General features: G+C 39.4%; 3 protein-coding genes and 1 pseudogene across 3 annotated transcripts in view; 1 reads left to right on the forward strand and 3 right to left on the reverse strand.

Moving 5' to 3' along the window:
* LOC116933911 (beta-galactosidase-1-like protein 2) overlaps positions 1-25,734 on the reverse strand; it is a gene marked incomplete in the record, with an annotated part of 76,428 nt that overhangs the window by 1,561 nt on the left and 49,133 nt on the right.
* Positions 14,229-18,057, reverse strand: LOC123472518 (leucine-rich repeat-containing protein 17-like). The gene is given in 10 exon segments (XM_045174145.1): positions 14,229-14,391; positions 14,482-14,574; positions 14,850-15,028; positions 15,490-15,710; positions 15,867-16,413; positions 16,479-16,773; positions 16,838-16,945; positions 17,009-17,038; positions 17,040-17,168; positions 17,242-18,057. Coding segments are annotated over 5 exon segments (1,230 nt in total). The 5' UTR covers positions 17,932-18,057; the 3' UTR covers positions 14,229-14,391; positions 14,482-14,574; positions 14,850-15,028; positions 15,490-15,710; positions 15,867-16,413; positions 16,479-16,500.
* LOC116923478 (guanine deaminase) lies at positions 18,265-21,058 on the reverse strand. Its single transcript, XM_032929957.2, has 9 exons — positions 20,821-21,058; positions 20,273-20,361; positions 20,036-20,207; positions 19,752-19,970; positions 19,575-19,682; positions 19,386-19,493; positions 19,147-19,312; positions 18,933-19,082; positions 18,265-18,841 (listed from the first exon to the last, which is right to left on the reverse strand). The coding sequence occupies exons 1-9, from the start codon at positions 20,911-20,913 to the stop codon at positions 18,576-18,578; spliced, it is 1,371 nt and encodes a 456-aa protein (XP_032785848.2). The 5' UTR covers positions 20,914-21,058; the 3' UTR covers positions 18,265-18,575.
* Positions 20,487-24,943, forward strand: LOC123472524 (annotated as a pseudogene).

Genomic DNA, 25,734 nt, shown 5'->3' on the forward strand with positions numbered 1-25,734 from the left:
GTTATACTTCGTTCGGTTGCTCAAAGGAGGAAAACAGGTCGACACACGGACGCTTATTTTCGTTCTTTGCGGTCAAAACATTTAAAAAATTATTTTTGGCGAGTGGAGTCACTTGAACGCGGGAGCCTTAGGAAATCACGATGATGATATGTAAATCGTCATGGTCACCCATGATGAGTCATCCTTGTCAAGGCAGCCCAAAACGGCCCCTTTTCTCCCGCCGTCTCTGTCCGTCTTTTGCACCGAAATTAGCATAACGGTCAATGAAGAATGAAAAAAAAAGAAAAAGGGAGAAGCGACGCAACTGATAAAAGAAGAAAACCGCTTGATCATATAACAACCCGCTGTTTCTCCATTCAAATTCGCCGATGGCCGAAAAACAAACATCTGAAGGAGGACACGCAGCAGTATCTGTGTGTTACACTAACAAGGGCATCATCGAGATGCGCGGGATTGGCGTCGATAAAAAGGGACGACAAAGGCGATTGGAAGAGATGGAGAAAAGAATTAAAAAAATAAATAAAGAGATGAGGCATTACAAGAAGCCGCCGATAAATTTATGGACGTGATCCAATCAAAGGAAAAGTCGCATTCCAAAACTTGAGATATTCATTTTCCTTTTTGTTTTATGTTTTTTTGCTTCGTTCAATCCCGCGGAATCTTCCCCATGGCAAATCTTTAAATTATTGCAGTGCAACAGATGATATATCTCTACATTTAATCAAAGAATTAATTCAAACTATTGTACTGTACTTGTATCAATGATTCAACGGTTCATTTCTCATTCATAGAAAGAAGAAAAGGAGAGGGGGAATGTAAAAAGAAAACAGCCGTGAGCTCTTCTGGGGGCTGATTTGTCGGCGCGCGAGCGCTGATTGCATCTCTCTACCTTCTGCCCAATCGATCACGGTCTTTTTTTCTCTTCTAACAAGCACCGAAATTCATCAAGACACACAAAATAATAATTCCAAGAACGAGAAGATCAAACCACGAAGAGAAACAAAACAAGGACTTTGTTTTTGTTTTGTTTTTTTCAAATGAAAAATCGATCAAAGTTGCAATTGGTTTCTCTCTTTTAATCATTCAAACGAATTTGTATCGTTGTGTAGATACAATTTGCCGTTTGATTCAACCATTTCGTGACTACGTCTCTATACAGCCAGAAGCAAACGACAGATCCACGCGATGATTTGCCAGTCCTTGTTTCCCCCTCGTTCGATCGTTCAACGAATTGATCAACAGCAACAACAAATGAAAAGAAAAAAAGGATAGAGAATCAAACCGGCGATTAGGCAGATCGTGCAGACGATTGTTGTATACATCTGAATAGTTTGATGGCCAACGATTCATCACGCGCATCGGTTACACCGCAAGAGAATTAAAAAATAGATGTATGTAGGCTTTACAACAACAGCACAGCAACAGAGGGCCAGTATAAAGCGCGCAGGCACAAGATGGTTATCAGATGCCGATAATTTAAATCGAGACGCCAACGATTGATTCTCTCCCCTTCACACACACACACACAGAGAGCGAGTTCGAAAATAAATTCTCATCTCTATGTATAATTTCCCAGACGTTCACAGTCGTGCAACAATTCTAAAAAAGAGCCCCGACATTTTTAGTGGCTAACGTATTTTCCGACATGATGAACAGACGTTCATTGATCACTTTGAAGAGGAGGTGGGTTACTAACAGCGAGAAAGAGAGAAATCCCAGTTGAATGGGTCATAAATAGCTACTACACTCTTGTATACTTGACCCAGATGTTTGTTCGAAAACCAGAACCCCCTCGTTTTCTTCCAGTACACACAAGTCCTATAGTGTGTGTGTGTGTAATCTATCTTTTTTTTCTCTCCCTTCGACCACAAGTCCTAACCAGCTGCCTATTCTGCAGAGATGTGATACACGTTTTTGAAAACATGTGCCCAGCCAACAAGCCGCTACAGTTTTTTCATAGTAATGCGATCTGATACCTCCAATTTGTCGCTTAAACTCCTAATCCAACCCCCACCCCATCCACTTTTAAAAGTAAAAAAAAAAAAAAATTACAGTCACACAGGGATCGGGCTTCAATCTTTTCTGTGATTGCGAGGGAAACGAATGATGAAACAGAATGTTTGTGGGTGAATCGAGAATTTTTCAAATGGTTGAAAAGAAAGCAAGAAATACAACAACATCCTGTGATTCACAAGTCATTCGATACTGGCCGTTGTACCTATCAAAACGAACCTTGGACGGCACGACACACGAGACAATCCGACATACCGTCACATATCAAATATCCATTGTATCCTGCCTAAATGCGAGTCAAAATACATCAATGACCGAGCGAATCGAGAACAAATTTGGCAAGAAACAAGATGTTTCCATGCACATCACTTTCATTTTGAAATAAAGGGGAGGACAGTAGAAAAAAAATAGAAACTAGTACGTAGACATCGGCTGATTGAAGCGGCACGTAAAAACATGTGGCCATCAGTTTGAACGTAATAAATCAAAAAAGAAGCGTGAGAGAGTGCGCGGGACGCGTTCGTCACAAAGCGGCGCCTTTTAAGGGACACCAAAGGGTGCTGCTTCTCTTTAGGTGATGTACAACTTCTTCCTGCAGAGTTTTCTTTCACAACCAAACAGATTGGAAGCGAGAGAGAGAGAGTCTCTTCAAAATGACGGGGGACTTTCTCAAAATCGATTGATCGCTTTCAATTTGTTATCCGACCAGGTCACCCCAAAATCCCACATTCAAATTGCAGATTACAATTCAAAACAAAACATTCCAGAGACATGAATGAACTCATCTTGCAGACTTTTGTTTTTTTTTCTTGAGCCAAGTCTCTCCTCGACGTTACTTTCATTGAATTAAAAAAAGATAAACTGGGGAATTTATTTATTCCAGACCCCCCCCTTTTTTTTAAAAGATACAATCAGCTGATTGTTTGCCCCGGTCTCAAGGTAAAAAAATGGCGTCACAACGTTTTTTTTTACGGCTACACTTTAGGTAAAACGATATACCACAAGACAACCATTTCGAAAGCGTCTAAAGTGACGGTTACGCCGTTATCTTTTACCTAAGCATTTTTGTTTTTTAAGTATTATTTGATTTTCTTTTTTTTTCTAAGTGAAAAAAAAAAATCAAATAAGGACTGACACTGGGGCGTCTTTTTTTTTTTTAGTATACAATGGAAGACGTTGTCACTACAGTTTGTTTCTTTTCCTCTCGTTGGGCCATCATCCCCCCTCCCCCTGTGCGTCCTCATCATTAATTCACGTCAAAATGATCGAAACCAAGGGGGGAGTTGACACGCGTGCTTTCAATATGAACTAAAAGTGTTTTTAAGTTTTGAAAAAATAAATCTGGTTAAAAGATATCCGGAAGCTTTTGTACACTCGCGTGTGCATCTGCATCCGGATAGATTTTTTTTTTTAGCGAAAAGAGGCGAAGAACACAACCCATAGTCTACGGTCTAGTAGCATTTCTAGTACGTGTAGGAAATTAGCCGTGTCCGACGAAAACACACGAGAGACCGGAAGTGTGCGGTGTATCAACAAGAGGAACGAACCCCCCACAAAAAAACAAAACATGTCTGTGACGAGTGTGGGTCACGTGCATTATTCAGAAAAACAAAAAAAAAATGTTTTAACAATTTTTTTTTCGCTTTCGATATTTTCTGTCAAAAAAAAGGGAAAATCAACCAAGGACGACGACAGCAATAACGTACCGACAAGACAAGGGGGGAGGGGGGGATATTGACCTCTCATAACTTTCCTACCCCTACACCTCCGCCTTATGTCAACCTGCGAGCCACAGTTTTGGCGGATGTCTGACATGTGAGTTCAAGGATGTGATTTTTCCCCCTCCCCTTGCTGACAGGGTTGCCAAAAAAATTATTTTTTCCTTTTCGCAACAAAAACAAGATCGTTTGAACTACTACACCTCCTCCGCCACTTATCGCCCTTTTCTCAAAAGGGCTTTGTGTCAATACTACACCCTTCTTTCCCTACACCCAAAAAAAAAAAAAAAAAAACATTTTTCGCGTCTTATCGATGAATTTTTCAGGTTATCGATTAGACTGTGTTTCGCATATTTACATAAGAGATTGTTTTGTTTGCCAAACAATACCCCTCCCCCATCAAAGACGCAGACGAATTAGCATCGGATGCAAAACTTCACGAAAAATCGATTTTTATTTTGAGGAATGTTGTGACCGACCACGACCGCGTGAGTACGCAAAAGTGAAACGTTGTTGAATTATTCAACAGCATGTGACGTCCGCTTGCCTTTCTTTACGAGCTTCGCTTATTTTAATATCGGGCCATTCAAACAATTCAAAGGTTATAGAAGCCGACGCTAACAATGGCCGACTGATTTCGATGGCAAAGCGAACAGCGTGAAGAAGTTTCAAGAGAGAAAACGGGAGTCGTTCATCACATACCAGCCGCAGCGGGTGGCAGCCCAAACCTAACCAACAACAACAAATTCTATGCAAATCAAAACAGAATTCGACTCGTAAAAATAGAGCTCAATGAAATTGGCTATGAAGCCGTCGACTCTGTTTTCCAAAAAAAACTTTTTCTTTCAGACTATGTAGTGTGGGAAACCTGTTATTTATCGAAAAGGTCATCCGCCTCGTAGAAAGAAGAGATAGCGAGAGAAGAAGAAAATGGAAACGTTTCTGACCTTTGATGATGAAGTCGTCCGTCGGGGGGGAGGTGCTCAACGACGCCCGGCGGGAAAGGGGATGGAACGCGTGTCATCCAGTTCAAATTGCAATCCGATCGCGACGATAAGACAGGCACATTAGTTTCCATAACGTCTCGTCTTCTTTGATTTTCGTCTTTTCTTTCAATCAAAACGACTTAATTTCCTCCTGGAAAAGATTTCAAAAAATTTAATAAATGATGAAGACATCAAACAATATAGTGAGCTGAAAATATAACAAGACTAGACTACACAAGTGTTACTACACACCAAAAGGGTGTGTGTGTGTCCTGCGGTCAACAAAACAAAAAAATCCATTTATTCAATAACAACAAAAGAAAAAAAGGGTCTCGTAATAAATTGATGTGTTTGTGTTCCAACAAAAGATCCTCCCCCCACACTACTCCTCTTTCGAAAAAAACCGCAACATGCAGAAAGCCTTGATGGCATTGTGTAGTGGCACGTTCCATAATGGTCTGTCGGTCGACATCATCATCAACGCAGATGGATAAACAACAATTTTTCAAGTGTGTCAGAAGCCCTGCACTACAATAGATCAACGGTCGGAGGGGGGCCCTGCTGACACTTGCGCATTGTAATAAAAGGCCATTTTGGAAAGGGGGAGAAAAAGAAAAAAAAATAAATAATAATACATTTTTTGATTAAGTTGAATTTGAGTAAGAGGCCGTTAGGTGCCTGGATAAATAATTTTGATGTCGACAAGAATCTGACAGATTTCTAGATTTCAGACACGTTGCGTCAGCAAACTACGACAGGCAAAGAGGTTATCACGAGCAAACAGCTGATTTTCTGTCCATTATTTTTTTTAAATAGGAAAGAAAAACAAGAATTGACAGTGAGGCAGGCTGAGTTACGACACCAGTTTTCATTTTCTTGTTGTTTTTTTTTTTTAGTGGCGTGATCAGTTTTCCCACTTGTGTGATGTTTTGGCAGAAAGATGGGAAACAGAAAAGATGATAGAAGTCGAATAAATTTCAAACGTTTTTAAAAGAAACAAACAAGACGTGATGGGATAATATTTTTCATGCCAAAGGTCGTTCCCTGGCGCTTTAAATGACGCGACATTTCCTTTTCATATCGTTTCATAAAATAGAGAGAGAAAAAAAAAGTTTCGAATTTTGATTGCGCGCATATCCGATACGAGTACCGCACCCACTGAACGATAGCCATTTCCTTTTCTCCTTGATTTGTCTAAACGGCGCCAAATTTAAATAACAATTTTTTCTCTCCCCGATTATTCAAGACAAACATTTTCATTCGTACATCCAAACAAAAATCGGAATGCTGTTGTTCATAGTTAAATTACTTCGACACGCATTCCTGCATTTTTCTTTACGTTGAGAGAAAAAATATAAAAAATAATCAAAATGATATGGGAAACGTGTTTCGATCCGACCGAACTTAATTGAGTTGGAGGTTCATTTACAGACGAGAAAATGTTGGAAATACAAAACCCCCTGGCAACTCGGTTTTTTAAAAAGAATATATATATATATACACACACATAAACACGTGCACACACACACACACACACACCCAATACATACACAGAGTTTTTGAGACGCAGACACAAACAGCTGCGTTCGCGGTCGCGGCCACTTGTAAATTGTTGACAACATTTCAGGACCTTCTTTTTCTTCCGTTTCTCTTCCTATTTTTTTCTTTTTGGGACTCACTAAACTAACCGTACTAATAGTGTACACAATCGTTAAAAAAACCAACCCCAGTCCAAGAAGGAAAAAGCTATATAAACCTCAAACTAACTAGTACAGGCCGTTCTAACTATCAGGACCCTGGAACTGATTTTTTGATTTATATGGAAGCAGAGAAACTGATATCGTGTATGTATACATTTTCCCAGCGATCGAATGTAAAAGAGCCAGAAAGTCGTAAAAAAAAATATATGTCGTCCTTCATTTCCTCACGATGCAGGATGTCTCAATTGTGCGGTTTAAAATGTACGTACCGTAATCAAGAAAGAAAGAAAAAAAAATAATACGAAATCGGACAGAGAGAAATCACGGTCCCTTCCGTCCATTAATGTAAATTTAACAAGAGCCATAGGATAAACGATCTCAATTTTTTTTTAAAGAAGCCATTGCGTCTCCCGACGTGATAAGGCTAATCTCTCTTCTTTTTTTTTTTTAAACAAAAATATCGTAAGATAAAAAATATAAAAAAGCCCGTGAGGGGTTTTGTGTCTACCGGGGATATCCTATCTGAGGCAGCTCTTCTTCTTTTTTCTTCTTTTAAGTGCAAACGGCGGCGCAGTTTTAGTCTAGCAACTCATTATGCCAGACGGTCATCCTTTTATTTTTATTTTTTTCCGAAAAAACGACAAAAAGCTTCTTACTAATCGCTTGGATATTGAAACGGACACGACACGAATCTGCTGCAAAGGGGCAGAATAAATAAAGATTTTTCAAAAGAGAGAAACAAAAAAATGGGGCACGCGACCCCGAGCTAAATGTCCCAACTATGACGAAAACAATGGGGGGAAGAACAAAATTCAAATTTGAAAAAAAAAATAAGGAACCAGTTCCTTATTCGGTTGTTTAAAAAAAAAAAAAAAAAAAGTCCTGTGTAATCATCTTTTGATCTTGGTTTGTGCTGCTGTACTGCTCTCTCATCGATGGTCATTTACGTCCGAGCAAGAAAAAAGGGTCGGTGATTAATCGATTAGGCTAGACAAGACGAAAGAAAAAGGGGCCCCTAGTGTCTTCCTTAATAAATGAAGAAGAATCGTGGGGGTATCGACAACAGCTTCTGGGTAATCAACAAAAAAAAAAGAAATAAAGAAGATAACCCCCTCTAGCGATGAGAACTGCTGATTTCGATGCCACACTAAAAGCTCTACTACAGAATTATGTTAACCTTTCATTTAAAAAGGGGGAAAATATCAAATAAAGAGGGCGGTGTGCAGGTACTCATGGAACACGACCGCGCCACTGCTCTGGAAAATGAATTTAAATGTTAAGTGAGGGAGGAGGAGGGATAACAGATGCTGACCGGTTGCGTTTAAAATAATGGCTCGAGAAGCTGAGCCTTTGCAAGCGACAGGAGCTTTGGCTTGAAAAATACCGAAAAAAAATACGTTCGGCTTCTTCTTGCCTACCATAAAGGAGGAGGGGGAGGCTCATGGCAAACAGCTGTTCCATCATTTCGCCAGATTTGTCTTTATATACTACAGACTTTACGTATTACGTTTGGTAAATACGCTGAAAAGAAGAGCGACTCTTAATTCTTGCAAAGGCCTTTTAAAGAAACTCGCAATCAATCCCTTTGGCTCATGGGCTGATGGATCCATTAATCATCACCAAATGTTTGTCATGTTGTTTGCGGGCACAGTCGACTGTGTCACAAGAAAAAGGTTTTTTTTTTTTCTTTTTCCCAACGCTCCCCTCCAATTCTTCCGACTGTTGCTCCTATACGTGCGTCTGATGGCTCGGGATTGATAAGAAATTCAAACAAGAACCGCGCGCTCTCGAAAAAAAGAAAAACATTTTTGGAAACTTTCTCCCTCCCCAAACAAACTAAAAATTTGATTTTTCAAAACTGTCTTTCAGTTACCTCCATCCTATCTGTATAGAATTTTCGTGATAACGCTAGTTGACAAATCAAGACAGCAAAAAGAAAAGACATCCTATAAATACGCAGTCTTTCCAGTCGGATGCTGTACACACACACAATGTTAGCTACATGTGTGTGTGTGTGTGTGTATATAATCCAAGTCTAAAAGAAGAAGCCAAGGGGAGTTGATCACGTCCTACTAATCACGACCCCACAACAACAACAAAATCCTTCCATTTGAGCTGGATGGTATACAAAGAAGCTACTGGCCAGCTTCCACGCGGTTGATGTGAGAAACAAAAAGAAAAAAGGTAAACAACAAGAGTTGGGGAAAAAGAAAAAGGGCGTGAATAACATAAACGGGACGCGCCGCCGACGTTGCTGCAAGACTCACGGCGACGAGAAATGCACGGGGCTAGCGGTGGGCCGTAAGAAGCATCATCAAGAAGTGAAGGCGTCTGCCTCTATTAGCGGAGCGAGAGGGTGAAATGTCGATGCCTTTAACCCCACGAGTTTAACAGACCTAGTCTTTCTCCCTCCTATATTTATACACTATATAAAAGCTGTAAATAGCTCATTTTGTGTATATACAACACGCCCAAAAAAAAAAGGGACCCGCGCATAAATGCAATAACAAAACATTTTAAAACGATGTTCAACACGCCTCTCGCTCTGTTTGTTAGGCAACTGCTTCAACAATTTAACCGGAAAAAAGGATTTTTTCGTGTCATTAAAAAAAAAGAGAGAAAAATCGAGTGTCATCGACCGATCATTTCCCGCACACTTCAGAAGAGAAAAAAAAAAATGATGGAGGATGTTTCACATTTTCGTTTTTGCTTTGACACGATCCGAGGGTAAGGTGTGTACACGTTTTGTATACATGCGCACAAGAGGCTTACGGATCGTACGTGATCAAGTGAACATCATCACAAACTATTTGACGAATAATAATTTTGTGGGGAGAGGGGAAAAAGGAGGGGAACTTCTTCGAGGTGTCCGACTCATCTTCCGGAGCGCTATTGTTATTGCCTACATTTATAATGAGTACATCGTTTTCCGCTTTTCATTTTTTTTCACCCCCCCCCCCCTCCTCTTTAAACAATGGCAGGACAGCTGAATAAAAAATAACAACCAGACTGAGGAAAGAGGAACAGTAACTAAAAGAGAGAAAAAATATAATGATAGATTTCTATGAAATCGGCATCCAGTCCATCATCCCCCTGCCTCAAACGGTTGGACAAATCGGTTCACGCCCATTCGACAATCATCACCCAATATCCCGAGGGTTAATCAAATATACAGCAAGGACGTATAGACGACCAAGGGATGGGTTCGTTATTTTCTAGCTTACCCTTCCTACACCCACTTCTATTCATTTACGTATTTTGTAATTACCTAATCCGAATAAATCAACCCCCTCCCCGTTAACCAAAAAACACAAACAAAAAAAAAATCTAATGGAAAGAATCATTATTTACCAATCATATCCTTCAAGGAAGTTTCTTCCTTTTCCACCGACTCCAAACACAAAATGGAAAGCAGGATGGTGTTGATTAAGTATCACACGAAAAATGCACTGCCAGTAGCTCGTAGAACGAGAAACACACACACACACATACACACAAACACTACGCACAAGAAAATTTAGAAAAAAACGCACTCACAACTAATCAAACAATGTTTAAAAAAAAAATCAAATTCGATTTTTAAATTCTCGCCCCAAAGAAAACTCGAAACGCAATAAATCAACATGAAAATGTCTAGAAAAGAACAGACCTAAAAAGTCTTGGCAACACTTGTGTGTGTGTATATATATGATATATATCTATATATACTGGGTCCGAATATGCGTGTACAACATATACACACAAGTCTGCTCTCTTGCCCCGTCTGTTCTGATGTGTATAGAATGTCCAAAGGATGGGGGGAAAAAACAAGAAAGAAAACTTAAGCAAGGAGAAATTTCAAGTCTGACGACCCGGCCTGTGCCTGGACGACTAACTGTGGGTCTCGATCTTGGGTAAGTGAGATCCCTTCGGTTTTTTCTCTGCAGTCGTATCGGAGCCCATAGGGTAGAAAGGAGGAGGAGCACACACAGCATGCTGTGTAATAAGAGAAACCCTTGGTCTATGCCGAATACGTTGTGGAGAGCGTGTGCGAGAGAGAATATGGAAACAGGGCCGTGTATACTCTTGAAAGCTTTCCGTAGCTGACAAATTTTTTCTTTAAAGGTGTATGCACTTTTTGGTAAACGCCGGCTGCTGGTGCGCCCCCTGGTGACCCGAGCACACGCTCTTAACCTTTTCGAAACTCAAAGCTTGCGCCCCCGAAAAGAAATGCGGCAAAAACTCAGCTCTTATTTAAGACCAAAACAGGAGAAAAAAAGCCCCCCAAAAGAAAAAAGAACATCGTTTATATCATCTAAATAGGAGAGATGGAGGTATATACTAGTGCCTTTCTGCCGCGTTTTATGAACGACGTTGACGACGACCGAGCCGCTTTTATGAATTATGAGAGGGCGGCGTCGTCATCATCAACTTAGGAACGAAAACACAAAAACAGAAGAATGTCTAGTGCGTCTTTTTACAAATGATGCCAACGGGGAGAAAGGTAACAAAAAAAAGAAAGAAACTTTTAATGTCATCAGTTTGGAGACAACAACAAGCCGCTTTGAGCTACGATGCATTTCCTATAGACTGATCCATCAACCCGGCACGTCACAGCTAAAGACAAGAGTCTTTTTCTTTTCTTCCTTCCTTTAACACCCCCGCGGTGTGAAACAACAATGAGAAATCAAGAAAAAAAAAAAACAATTTCCGACTCAGCTTGAAATCTTTTCGGCCAGCAGGGGGTAGTACGCCACCTACATCGATCTACTACCCCCCTTTTTTTTATAATATCAACAAAAAACTCGACACAAAACACCTGAAAAATGATGGATTGCACCTATAGACTGGGATTTTTTTTCCTTTAATCGGGAAAAGAATCAAAATGATCACCATTAGACGTACGTGTGTGTACGTAATAATAGACACACTTTTGCACACGGTGGCGGTGTTCCACAAAAAAAAAATGGCACAAAAGGAGAAATGTTTTTTTTTTTTTTTTCAATGGGCGGTAGAGACCTTATTTAGGATTCACGAAAGGCGGAAGGGATGGCCGTGAAAGAAGTTCGTTAAAAAAAAAATTTTTTTTGTTTAAAACTTTTGCTTCCCTTTTTGATTCAAAGTGGTAAAAAGAGAATCAACGCACCGCCGCCATCATAAAGAATTGATCAATTTTGTGTTTTTTTTTTTCAAAATATGTTTTTCTTTCTTTTCTAGTTGTTTCAATCCTCAGGCGAAACAACAAAAAAGGAAAGAAATGTTTTGTTTCTTTTCTTTTTTTTTTTTTTGAAAAAATTAGATGCCGAGACTTTTGATTACTTTCAGAGGGGGGGTCAAAATAAGAAAAAGTAGAATAGAAACCTTTTTTCGGTCTTTTTCTTTAAAAAAAAAAAAATAAAATCGTACCAAAGTTACGACTCACTTAACGCTAGTCGCGCGAGGCATAATATCCGCCATTTGTAGAAAATTTCATAATGGAAAAATGGGGGAACAAAAAAAAAAGAGAAAAGAAAAAGCAATACGAGAAGATGAATAAACTTCCGAGACGAAAAGTAATGTACGACCATCAAACAAACAAAAAAACGAGAATATCCTACTCCCTTCAAGTTTTCTTTTGGGGGGGTTTTGTTTCGTTCAAGTTTATTCAAAACGTCGTCGCGTTTCAAATGGCAGCAGACGGGAAAGAGAAAAACGTGATTCTTTTTTTTTTTTTCAAAATCTTCGGGAATGTCTTTTCCTCAGAAAACATTCCTTTCCTAGTTGTTGTGTTTTTCTTCTACAACTAACTAGGACTCGAAAAAAAAAAAATGAAACTGTGAGGGTGAAAAAAAAAAACGGGCGAACGCGTTCACGGTTCATCCAATGGCCAGGGGAATCCGGACAGGTGACAGGCGCAAGTCACCCGTACAGGCCCACAAAAAAAAAAAAAAAACAAAAATGTTTGTGATATTTTTTTTTCTTTCTCTTCCATCGAAAAGAAAAGTAAAACAAAAAAAAAAGAAGTGGAGAAAACAATCTGATGGTGTGTCACGCGTAGCACACGCTCTATGCCTTCAGAAGCTATAGATTTTTCGGTGCACGCGTGAATGATTTGTCTCTTCAACTTTCTCTGGCAGGATGAAAAGATGGACACATTTTCGATTTGAAATTTCAAACAAGGACGTTGAGAAAAGGAAAAATAAATAGATGTATCAAGATTTTTCGGGGTGAAATCAAAATGTTGAGTCTCCTGATTAATTCCCCTGCGCAGCGAACAGACTGAAAAGAATGACAGCTTCTGAAGATATGTATACACACAGACAGACATTGACGATGCCAAGAAGAAGCAAATTTTCTGACATGTAAGGCTGTCTGTATCAACATTTTTCTTTCTTCCCGTCGAAATCACACGAAAATAAAAGCAGACGTTCAACAACAACATTCGACTCGTTTGCCACTGGGCAATCTTGTTTATGTTTTTCCCTTCAAAAAATTCTGTTTGGTTACTTGTTACCTTCTTTTTATATTAAAATAATAATTTAAAAAAAAACAAGAAAAAGAAAAATTCAAGGCAATTACACTCCCCCCCCCTATTCTATCCCCACCTTTTTCGAATCGGGAGCGGCCGCGTTCGCACGGTCCACATGTCCGAATGACGTGATCGATAATCATGAACGATATGATGGACTAGCAAAGGAGAGTAATATGCACACATAAAACTGTGTTGAATCACTACATCTTGTTTAGGGGAAGGCAATTTTATCAAGGTGATTCCAGAGAAGAAAATCATGAATTCAAAAAAAAAAACTTAAAAAGATTTCCTTGTCTTGAATCTTTTTTATTCTTTAGAAGAAAAAAAAATCGAAGGTTCTCGTGCAGACGGCACATTTGTTTGTTTTAAAAAAGAACAGGATTGAACTGGCGCTTCCTGTTGCCTTCTCCCCCTCCCCTCTCCGCCCTTTCTTTACGCCGGTGATGACGATGATGAAGTGACCCAGATGGAAACGGAGGTCACACACAAATGTCTTTCCCCCTTGCATTTCTTCTTGTTGTTATGAAGCTAATAACCTGCTTTATAACTAGTCATACATACCCTTAACTTCAATTAGAGGAGCGCATGTAAAACGTCGATTTACTGGAGGAATGTCGTGTGTCACGCATATAAAAAAAAAAAAGAGGGGAAATCAAACTAGAAGAAATCTCTTTATTGTCTAAAGCTACCAGGGGAGGAAAGAAATTAATAAAAAAACAAAGAGAAAGAAGAAAAACCCGTTAATGTTTGCTCAGACGAATTCCTGTATAAATCTTTACGCCATTATAACTATCTCTTGAATATATATATTTTTTTGATTTGGCTTTATGGCTTTGATATTGCAACTCATTTCATTTCAATTTTCTCTTTTTCTTTCTTTTCGGTCAGGATGATGATGATGATATAATGGTAGGGTTCTATTTTAAATACAGGTTTCCCGACTGTGTTATTACAAAGGTGCGGCCAATTGATTCACAAAGGAGGATAAAGAAATAAAAGAAAAAACCTATTCTCCCCCTGGTCAGTTCTCCTAATCAAATAAATTCACTAATCAAATAAATTCACGATTCAAACTTCTGACGGGACGCGCGCAATGATTCGCAACGTATTATACAAATATGAATGCTAGCGTGCTCGTCGCCTCAAATTTAAAAACGCTCACTTGATTAGCTCATCAAATGGGATTTTGCCTTTTTCGTTTTTTTTTTTTTGCCTGCAGTTTAGCCAGGCAAAGCTGCACGAACATTTCTTCAAAAATCAAGTACGGTTCAATAAGGAAAGAAGAAAGAAAGAAGAGAAATTCAATGTGCACTCACCTGACAATATATAATGATGATGTGTAGGCACAATTTCGCCGAACCGAAAAAATCGGTCGGCACTCTCCACTGCGATGATGAGTTTGCATCTTTTTCGAATACTTTGAGAAGGCGAAGAATAAATTGAGTTGTGCATTTCGTTGTCAATTGTCAGAGCCGCTGGAGAACCTGAAATGAATATGTACATACAAATGTAAGTTTAGTATCCCGAAAGGTAAAAGAAAAAAAAAAGTGAACATCGTGAGAGCTCGTATTTACCCGTGGGAGCTAATACTTGAGATGTCGGTCACGCGGCCTTAAAAGTTGAATGACACCTGAGGGGTTGATTCTGGGAACTTGCTAGTGAAGGGGCTGAAACAAAAAGAGGATTTTGTCTAAGCACTTTTGTGTGTGTGTGGATAAGATGCTGTTGGAAATGTTCAAGAGGATCGCCGATATCCCAGGCCTTTTCAATGTTGACACATCAGGCCCCCACTCGACCCATGTCCCAAGTGTTGGGATTTTGAATGGCTCTTTTTTTCTTTGCATGTTGAACGACTCTTTTCTCTCGCTCTTCAAGGTTCTTATTATTGGTTTTATCAGTCATCGAATCCATCTTGGGAGCTTACATGTACGAGAGAGCTTACCTGATGACGAGCCTTTCCACTTCATATTCAACCGGTGCCATCTCCAAACGTTTCCAGCATATTCGACCGGCCAGAAATGTGTTCCTTGCTTCGGATATCGTCGTCACTCCCCAAGTGACGTGATGGCTTCATCTCACGCCAAACAGGAGACAGCACGACAAAAAATAAAAGGATTCCTCCTAACCAAAATAGAAACAAAAAAAAAACGGGAATTGTTAGTTTGAATATTCAACTCTTTCGCAATCATTCGCGATCGTATGCAAAGATAAACTGAATTAACTTTGACTTGTCTAAACACTGGACAGCAAAGGAATTTCCAACATTTCTTCAAGTGGGAAATTTTTTTGAAAGAAACCAGCAGCCATCCAAAAATGACTCGACGTTAATTCGTTCCGATTCGTAAATAAAAGAAGCTGAGCCGCAATAATAAATATACAGCTACGGATCTTTTTCAATTCCTTTTTTCCTTCGCCATGTACGTCATCTTTTTTTTTCCGGTAATAATCATTCTTCAGTGTCAAACTTGGCGTCGGGCACGTAACTGGACGTAAACACGAGTTTCCCTTCTATGAATGTCTGTAGCTTGTGTATGGCTCTATACAACACCAATAGGATTATACATATACGTATGCGTACGTACCTCATCTTATCTAGCTCTCATCTTTTCTTTCGTCACGTGTCCGACGGTTGTAATGAGCTGCATACGAGGAATAACGTCAAAAGCCTGAGGTTGTTCCTTCCTCCTCCTATCCATTCTGATTGCTCTTCGTCTCTCTCTTCATGGTGTGGTCAGGCCATTGCTGTCTACATTTAGATGTCTGAGAACGTTGCAGAGGCGGCTCCATCACGCAACGAAGAAATCTAGTGCAACAAATGATGTTATATAAAATGAAGATAATTATGAAATAACGCTACAACTTGGTCTAAAGTTGAAATGGGTTTGCGCGGCAGTTGGGAAACATAATCATCAGAACACCAAAAAGACTGTTTTTTTCCTTCGTGGGTTTTGCTTCTCACCTGTCGGCTTAATGGCGTTGGCACAACCTCTTCCTTTCTCTTGGGCCTCATCATTTTCCAGCCCAAGATGTTGGTAGTTCAGCTATTTTGGGCATACCCAGATTTTCCTTCATGTAAGGGAGCAAACATGCGTAGGATGATTTATCTGGTCTGTCTTCTATAGTCCAGCGAGCATGTCTACCCAGGCGTGTAAAAGGTATGAATATTCATCAGCTCAATTCCGTCAGACAGACATACAGCAGCCGAGTACGTGGTGCGCATCGCAATTTACTAGCCAGAGAATATGAAGCTGGCATGGTTGGCGACTTGCGCTTCATCTCCGTCACTTCTGGTCTCTTTTTCATTCACCCTTCCCCAGAAACGACAGATGAGCTCTTCAGGTCCTTTTCACGCGTGTTCAGTGTTGCCTATTGCTGCTGTTAACCGAACACCATCCACTGCCTCTCCTGCTGGTAGTTTGGATTCATGGCTGGTTATTTATAGTTTTGCCAACTTTTATTTCAGTTCTTTAGAAATTCTCGTGCTCACCATGCGTCTCTATGAGCTGCTAATAGAGAGCAGGATTATATAGACGATATGTAACTTTTGAATATAGACGCTAGATTTATTTACATAGCTGTTGGGAAGGATGAGATCATTTTCGTGGAGGCAGCAAAAGATGAGCGAAGTAATGGAATATGCCTACGGCGTACATGGATCGCAAGTCAAATGCAGTCTTAATCAATGTCAGTCCGACAAAGATGAAACAGAGAATGTTGACACAGCGAATCGTTATTATGGCTACGGCTGGTACGTGGCAGAGTCTCTGAACGAAGGCAGGTGAACTGATTAAATGGCCTTCAAAGTCTCCACCACATGTCAGGTGGGTGAAATCCCCAATTATGTGCAACTGTTTCATTGCAATACTCTGTTTCAGTTAAGAATCATCAAATCAAGTCACATTTTCAGAGAGCCAATCATTCGACAATTACCTGAAACATTTTTACTGAATCGCAGTCACACATCCAGGGATTGTTTCTGAGCATGACTAGAGGCTGATACGAGAAATTTTCTGTATCAAATACCACACTGTATGCTAACTGCAAACCAATAAACAAATCTAAGTAAGAAATTAAAGATAATGAATGTGATATATCTTTTACTTGAGTAAGTTTGTTGTTGGCCAAGTTCAAAAAGTCTGAAATGGTTTTTATGTCCGGTAGCATTTGGTACTTGAATGTTATGAATATGGTTATGAGCAAGATTAAGCACAGACACATTTCGAAAGACGGGAAGATTAAAGAGAGGAGTGGCATCTTCAATCTAGCAGGTAGTCATGAAGCAATTGTTAAAAAGTGTGGCCACATGGAATCAAGGTCAAAGAAAATTAACTCACCTTATTGTGACTCAAATCAAGTTCTATCACCCAAGATTTGGGCAGGGATACAGGTGTAACTTTAAGTTTAGATTGACTGCAATTGACGAACAAATTTGGTATAGAGTATTGGGAGTCCATAGATCTTACGACACAACGGCATGGTCTCGGACATTCTTTAATGGCGCGTTCAATTGATTTTAGCGCCTTAAAAACCTTCGTCCGCGCCATGCCATCTGGCGAAGAACACTGTAACTTATTAAAACCATCAATTTTCGATTGCCACCTTTGAAGAGATAAAATGTGTTCGCTGCACAAGAACTGGTTATCCTCCAAAAATACTGTTTCCACAATAGGGAAGGAATCAATAAAGGATGCCGAAATGCTGTTGATAGCCGATTGCTGAATCTTCAGTCTGCGGACGGACACGAATATCCCAAAATGGTCACTGAAGCTTTGGTCACCCGTGCTATTTAGATCTTTAATGTGATTCAGAGTCAACTCTTCGACCACCATTCCAGAATCCCTCCAAATATCTGCAACTGAATTTATATTATCACATGTCCATGCGTTCTTTGAAAGGCACTGGCAAGCTGGGGGGCAAATAGAAGCCTCTGTAGAACATACAAGCGCCCACACGAGCAACGATACGATCTGCAAATGGCAGCAATCAAAATTGTCGAAACAATCTTTGACCGTGCTTGTTTGCATGGTTAGCACACAAAGTCGTCGTTTCTTCAAAAAAACAATATATGCGGGCAGATGATAATGATCTTTCACGGGAGGAAACTAAAGTTTGAATGACCACACGTTGCCATTTGCACGTTGTTGATCCCCGTCTTTCGAGTCAAAAAAAAGGTCAATAAACGTGGCCGATGGTGGCGCCACGATTAGTTATGTGCTTACAGGGGTTGTCGTAAACAAGTATTTCACAACAAAAAATCAAAGCTCACTATAGATATTCTTAATCGACAAGAATAGATTTATAACCCAATTTTTTTATATATTTTTTTTGCACTCAAATGCAAGTCTTGCATTCTAAAATGAGCTTAACCAGTTTTTTTTATTTCCACTGGTGGAAGGGGAAACTAGTTAAACCGGATATTACATCTGGAATAGCTATTATGTTCATTTTCAATCAAGTTGCTAAGAAGAGTCAAATTCTTCAATAAAAAAAGCCGTTACCGTCTAAAGGAAGGGATATGAAATGATAGAGCTTATTGTTAGCGTTCATTTTCTTGGGAATGGGCGAATCTCGGAATGTTCGTCTCATCTAGCGGCAGTGATGTCAATCTAGTTTACCATGTTTGTACTAGCAGTTGAAGACGAATAAAGCGAAAATTGAATTTTAAGTCTCAAACCATTTCCGACAATTTTCTTTTGCTTCCTAGCCGCTTGATTCTCAGGGTGTTACTCGCGCCTTCCTTGACTTCTACTCCGTTAACGTAAACCCGAGAAATCGATCGATCGTCGCCGAGATGAATCCACTTTGACAGCCGATTTTCCATGCTTTCATCCGGCCAGACTTCTAGGTTACCATCCGTTGGGGCGAGATTCACAACCAATGCATCAAATTCCTTGCCGATTTCAAAATTTCCCACTTTGTCATCCAGTCCTAGCGCTAAGAAATGAAATAACGTAAAACGAAGCAAAATGATTTGATGAAATTAACATCGAGATTTCCTTATTATTTATTTCATTTTATTTTTTACCTTGAGCCCTCTCAAGTGTAGCCATGAAAAATACATCTCTGAAATTCAGAGGTTTGTAGTCTTCGGATTTGGACAATGAAAGGATGTTGGAAACTGTGATGGCAAAACGCATGGCGTCCAATATTGAAGAACTGAACCCGCCGGAAACGTCTATTGTTTGAACAGAATGGTAAACTCCGAAAGCCAGTGGTATTTACCCATAAAAATTCATTACCAGTTCCAAGGCCAACACGTAAACCTTTCTCCATAAGGCGACGAACATCGCACATACCGCTGCGAATTGAGCAATTCGAATTTGGGCAGTGAGAGATTGAAGTTTGATACCGATGAAGGACTTCCAGCTCCTTGTCGGACAAGTAAACTCCATGGGCTAGAATAGTCTGCACGTGAAAATTTGTTTTGTTTGAAAATAGCTGGAAAAATAATTTTAGAAAAATTTATTTCCTAAATTACCTTGGCAGTGAGTAAATTTGCTTGTGCATAAATATCGACGTAATCTCGGCATCCTTCATGGAGGCTTACTGCTACTTCACACTCAGCAGGATTTTCGCTAACGTGAGTCTGAAATATTTAAGTAGCTGTTATAAATATTGCAACTTTTTTTCTTTTATCACTATAATTCCCGACTATGATTTTGCTTACTTGTATGTTAACATTGTATTTAGATGCCAGCTCACTTAAAGTTTTCATGAGGTTCATTGAGCATGTGATAGCAAATCGAGGAGTGACGGCAGGCTGAATGTTTGGATACTGGACAAGAAAAATTGAGTCATAAATGATTTAAACTGAAGTTAAGAATAATACAATAATTTTCCTTACATTCTTTGATTGTAGAGAAACTATAAATTCCTCTATGTCTTTAATTGCACTACCTTTTTCTTCAATGTAATACTCTGGAGAATTCTGATCCATGCTAACTTTGCCGATAAATGCTCTTTGTCCTATCTGGTGTGCAATATCTCCCAGCAAGAGTGCAGAATCCTTGTGAATGGTTGCAAAATACATGGCAGTGGTTGTTCCATTAATCAAAGTGTTTGCCTGAAATAAAACACATTATTAAAATATTATTTTACCATATTACTGGTCTACGAAAGTTAACTTACAACTACTCTAGTGTAGACTTCATTGGCAAATTTCAGATCACTGAAACGAGCTTCAGTGGGGAAAGTATACTTGTTCAGCCAACCCAGTAATGGCAGTTCTAGGCCAAATCCTGCATTGATATATTGAGGGGCATGTATATGAGTGTCGATCATTCCTGGCATAAGAAATTCACTGCAATAAACAGGAGAAACATTAATGATTGAATATGTTACTGATGCAATATAAATTTTTCTTACTTTTCTTTCAAGATGACCACATTTTCAGAAGAAATGTTGTGCTTCTGTTGGACCTTATTTACGTCGGCGTTTTCTTGGATGCACACAATCTGAATTTTTTAAGAAGAAAGAGATCGCTTTAAATATTTGACACTTCACGCGCGCAGAAACTAGGCCATCTATTAACAGAATTTTTACTTATCGAGAGCCATCTATGATGTCATGTTATGACTGGCTGCCATCGACACACGTGCAAGTTTAGTCGTTTTTTTTTCATCCCCTTCACCCCAACCTATTTCTAGTCAGGAAAAGCTTGTAGTGCAGAATCTCTAACCCTGGCTGATAGACCGCGAAATATTTTTCTTCCCAAGTGAGTCTGTTTAGAAAACAAGTTTGCAATTTCTTTCATATTTCCGTAGTTTACCATCACTATTTTAGAAGAATCAGTCAAATTCGTTATCCACAACTAGACTTGTCAAATAGTGATATGTGCAAGCATGTAACCTACTACCTACCGGGCATGAAAAATTTGACTATGTTGTGATTAGAAAAAGTCGTTATGTGTTTACCTTTCCTTTATCAACGATTAACACTGTATTGGGGAGAAAACACAGATCGTCAATTGATTTAGAATGAATAACTAGACCGTAAAAGAGTTTCATCCTGTGTGATATGAGAACGAAAATGTAGCAAGAAACTATCGAAATACGAGAATCGTTCGATCGCAGTTTCACTTGTGAAACGCTTTTCGTCTGCGTCACTGAAATTCACGGCTTTAGCTGTTCCGAAAAAAGATAGAAAACAAGAGGATGGAGGTCTGCGGAAATTGTTCGGACATTGAACCTCCCTTGAGGAAGCCTCTTCTCTTGTCCCGGCAGCCCGCATCGGCGGCATCGCTTTTCATTGTAGGACAGGATAGAACTAGAGCGGTCGCACGAAGCACAAAAATTGTCAAACGATTTTCAAATTCTCGCGTCACCTGGCGGCTGAATATGGAATATATTTCTTCGGAAAACCATTAACCAGCATACCATGCTAATCGTCATTTTGTCAAACATTATGACTTGTAACCGAATTAGCTGATGGTAAATTAAACACTTTTCTGCCCCTTTTAATTAATTGTTTGTCTTTCAACTCACAATGTAAACAAAATTTGCCAAATTCAGCCGGCTGAGGGCAGCATTTAAAAATTCTATTCAGTATTTGTGTTTAAAGGCGACCAATCTCTTCTATTCTAAATTCCATATTCTGTTAAGCAACAACAGATTCCCCACAACCCCAGTAGGGCATAAGAATGGAACCAGTTATTCTGGTTGTTCTCTGCCTGGTTTTCAAATAAAGGATCTAATTTGAAATAAGCTTTTAAAAACAGACACATTTTTAAATGTACATTTTCATGATATCATATCATTTTTTCATATGATTGAAACTATGCATTTTTTTGCCTTAGCTTTCGGTCAGGAGGCACGCAAAATTTTGCCAGTTTCGAAATTCAATATTACAGTTCCTTAATGAATTTAACGCGGGAAAAATGTGAGACCAAACTGAAATATTTTGCGGCACTTAACATAAATGTGACGTATTTCAATTGATAGTTGGAATAATATTCGAAATTCGTGATTTCATCTCATATTAAATCTAATGCGTTATTACAAACTTTAACATGCAATATCGTTGTCGTTCAAAACAAAAACATTGTGAAGCCTTAAGCATAAATTTCAGTTGACCTTGGATGGGAATGAAATTTATGCACACTACGCAATCGTTTTCCTGTTTCTGTTTTTCAATTAGCATGCACGACCACTTAGTAGGTCCTTTGCTGATAAGCAGTTAACTTGAATCCTCCCGTCGCATTTCTAAAAATACATCAACAACTCCCAGATTTGGAAGTTCCCAGGGTCTTTCGTAACTTTTAATCGTATACGTACCTGCAAGCAATACCTGGAATAAAAAGCTTTTATTAGAAACAAAGTAGCTTCTTTCTTTTTCGAAAGAGCCACTTCGATTAGTGACGATTCGAAATTCTCCACAGAAGTATTTGCCAAGTCATCGATCTAAACATACCTTTTTCTTTAGGAGCCATCCACCGGAAAATGAAGGACGATGGCAAGCCATTCCCTCCGACTTGCCAGCCACTATTACCTGCATCAGCAGTAACTAGCCCTGACGGTGAGGCACCTCAGCAAGATGAAGGTGTTAAAATGCGTAAAGAACTGGGCCTGTTGGAAGGAACTGCCATCATTCTTGGAATAATTATGGGTTCTGGTAAACCAATCATTTAATCACATGTTGTTGTTTGATGTACTAAAAACCTTTTTTATTCTTTAATCAGGAATTTTTATTTCACCAAAGGGTGTTTTGAAAGATGCTGGCTCAGTTGGCTTCTCGTTGATTGTCTGGATTCTTTGCGGATTGCTCTCGTTGATCGGAGCAATGTGTTACGCTGAGCTAGGCACAGCCATTCCACTTTCAGGTCAGACTAAAACGTTATTCAGACTCTTCTGGGTCATCTTTTAAAAATAAAATGTATTTTTCTATTTGTGTAAAGGTGGAGACTATGCTTACATCAATAGAGCGTTTGGCCCTCTGCCCGCCTTCCTCTTTCTTTGGGATGCCAACTTGATATTCGTGTAACTAATAATAAAGCTTAATTATGGGGACTAGTATTTTATGATTCCCTTATTGGACCACAGACCCACCACCAATGCTATTATGGGGTTGACATTTGCCAATTACGTTATTAAACCTTTTTTTCCCGATTGCGGAAATCCGGATGATGCTGTTCGACTGCTGGCTGCTGCAGCTATATGTAAGCAATTTATCATCAATGTTAACCAATCCTCACAAACTTTCTTACGGCAGGTTTCTTGACTTTTCTTAATTCGTATGACGTACGCGTAACGACCAAGTTGCAAGATGTCTTCATGTTCTCGAAAATTGGAGCGTTGGGGATAGTCATTGTAACGGGCTTGTTTGCCTTGTATATGGGTGTAAATGACAACTTTTTACCCGAAAAAGTCTGGCAGAATACGGCAACTGATCCAGGTCAAATTGCAGTCTCCTTCTATTCCGGAATTTTCTCCTATTGTGGATGGTTCGAAGAAATGTATACCAGTTGCCTGGATTTTCTTTTATCTTGACTTTTTCCCATTTCAAGGAATTATCTCAACTTCATGACAGAAGAGTTAAAGGACCCTTACAGGTATGCGTTCTATGTTTTTCAAATAGCTGCAAGGAATATTATGTAGATAAAATTTCTTTTTAAGGAATCTCCCCGTGCTATTTACATATCATTGCCTTTGGTGACGGGTATTTACGTGCTAGCCAACGTAGCTTATCTTGGTGTGCTTACACCTACTGAGATGTTATCGTCCGAAGCAATAGCTGTAGTACGTCCCCCTTTTATCACTTTTTTCTATTTTATTCTTTTTCCGTTTGGCCAATTACATCCATCGTTTTCTTACAGACTCTCGGGGACAAAATGCTGGGAATGATGAACTGGTTGATGCCTGTGTGTGTAGCCATGTCTGCATTTGGTGGACTGTCAGTTCATATCATGACAAGTTCAAGGTATTGAGAACGCACCTTTGCATGTAATTTATGAACAAACATTACGCAATCTTTTCTGGTTTTTTTCTTTTCAGGTTGTGCTTCGTGGGGGCTCGGCAAGGCCATCTACCAGACATGCTGGCTCTTATTAACATTAACAAACTTACCCCTGCACCATCTCTTATCTTTCTCGTAAAAGGATAACCCGGTTGTTTGGGAAAACTTGGAAACTTTCACTTTGTTTTTCCACGTTTTATTTCAGGGTATGATTTCCTTGGTAATGTTGTGCACTAGTGATGTGTACACACTCATTGATTATGCGGCGTTCGTCGAATCCATGTTCCTAATGTGGTCAGTAGCGGGATTGCTGTGGCTCCGTTACAAGGAACCTGATCTCCACAGGCCCATCAAGGTGTGTAGACTAATTTTAAACTGTGGAATCTAGAGCTAAAGTTTATTTATCTCATTTCCAAGCATAGGTATCTTTGTTTTTCCCCATAGCCTTCTTAATGATCTGTGGCTTTCTGGTAATTATGCCCATCTACGTTCGTCCATACGAAGTGGGTGCTGGCCTCCTGATCACTGCTACTGGAATCCCCGCCTATTTCATAGGCATTTATTGGGAAAACAAACCAAACTGGTTGAAATCTCTGTCGAGTATGCAATGATTGAATTCACACTATTTCCATCTCAACTCTAAACCATATTCTTCTATTATAGGGTCTACAACGTGTATGGTGCAGAAGCTTACCATGGCAGTGAAAGAAGAGTAAAAAGGAAATGATAACACTGCAGTATCTAAAATATGTGCATTACCGGTGCATCTCTTTTCTAGCCAGCCACACAACGAAATCTCATGTCACGTATAACTTGATCTGAAGACCTAATTTGTTTTTAAGACACTGTTAGGCGGAAACCATCCTGTTCACTTACTAAGTGTTTTGGCATTGTAGATACGCCCGTTTAAAATATTCAACCCCCACATACTTTGCATATACGTATTTACTGCTATCATTTAGTGAGCTATTGATTGAATACCAATCACACATGACAGTACCAAAAGTGCAAAAATCTCATAAAGGCTTGTAATGCTCAAAGAAACAGTTGAAACCCTGTCCTGAAATACATAGTTTTACAACCACACTATAACGCTAAAACATATGTTTCAATGCCCATCAATTACTAACAACAGTGAGCTGATCGGTTGGTCGTGTTTAACAAAAAAAGTTTTCTTCAAATTCTGTCAAATTGCCGTGCGTCAGGGTTGACACCCTAGCGGTGTTGTACCAAAGCGCAACAGCCGCTACGGTCCCAGCCCTACGCACCCGATAAAGGAGTGAAAAACATCTATAGTCACGATAGAGGGCAAAACAACAACATTATTAAAGAGATAAGACAATAAAATTAAAAATAGAAACAAAAAACCTTTGAAATTAAAATGAACTTTACTCATCTATACAGATTCGCTTTACCAGTAAAGTTATAAACTCATTAATGTTCTAATTAAACTTTATGTTTACTACACAAATACCTTGCAACCACAAATGAAGTTGTTTGGCACCTCATGGTTATTAGACAGATTTTCGTATTGGTTTCACCAAGATCTAAGATCGACCAACTTAGATTGACCGCCTCGCTCCTAGTTGAGGATCAAATCGAGCGTGAACCCACATATTCATTTCCTGTTGCTTGAATCATTACTTCAGAGAAATAATTGAATGTGGGCTCGTTTGGGGTCGCTCGATTTGACGACACATCGCTTTAAATAACAGAAATATCAAACTTATATTGTCCCTTCCTGCCCACTACCGAGCTGCAAAACGAATTTACTTGATAAGCCTAAATCTTATCAGTGCAGTGACAGAAAGGGGGCAAAGAATACATTCTAGATCGCAGTGTTTTCCACCAATACAGCTCATTATAGTGAGTGACTT

This window comes from Daphnia magna, linkage group LG5 (assembly GCF_020631705.1).
Source record: "Daphnia magna isolate NIES linkage group LG5, ASM2063170v1.1, whole genome shotgun sequence".
Lineage (NCBI taxonomy): Eukaryota > Metazoa > Arthropoda > Branchiopoda > Diplostraca > Daphniidae > Daphnia > Daphnia magna.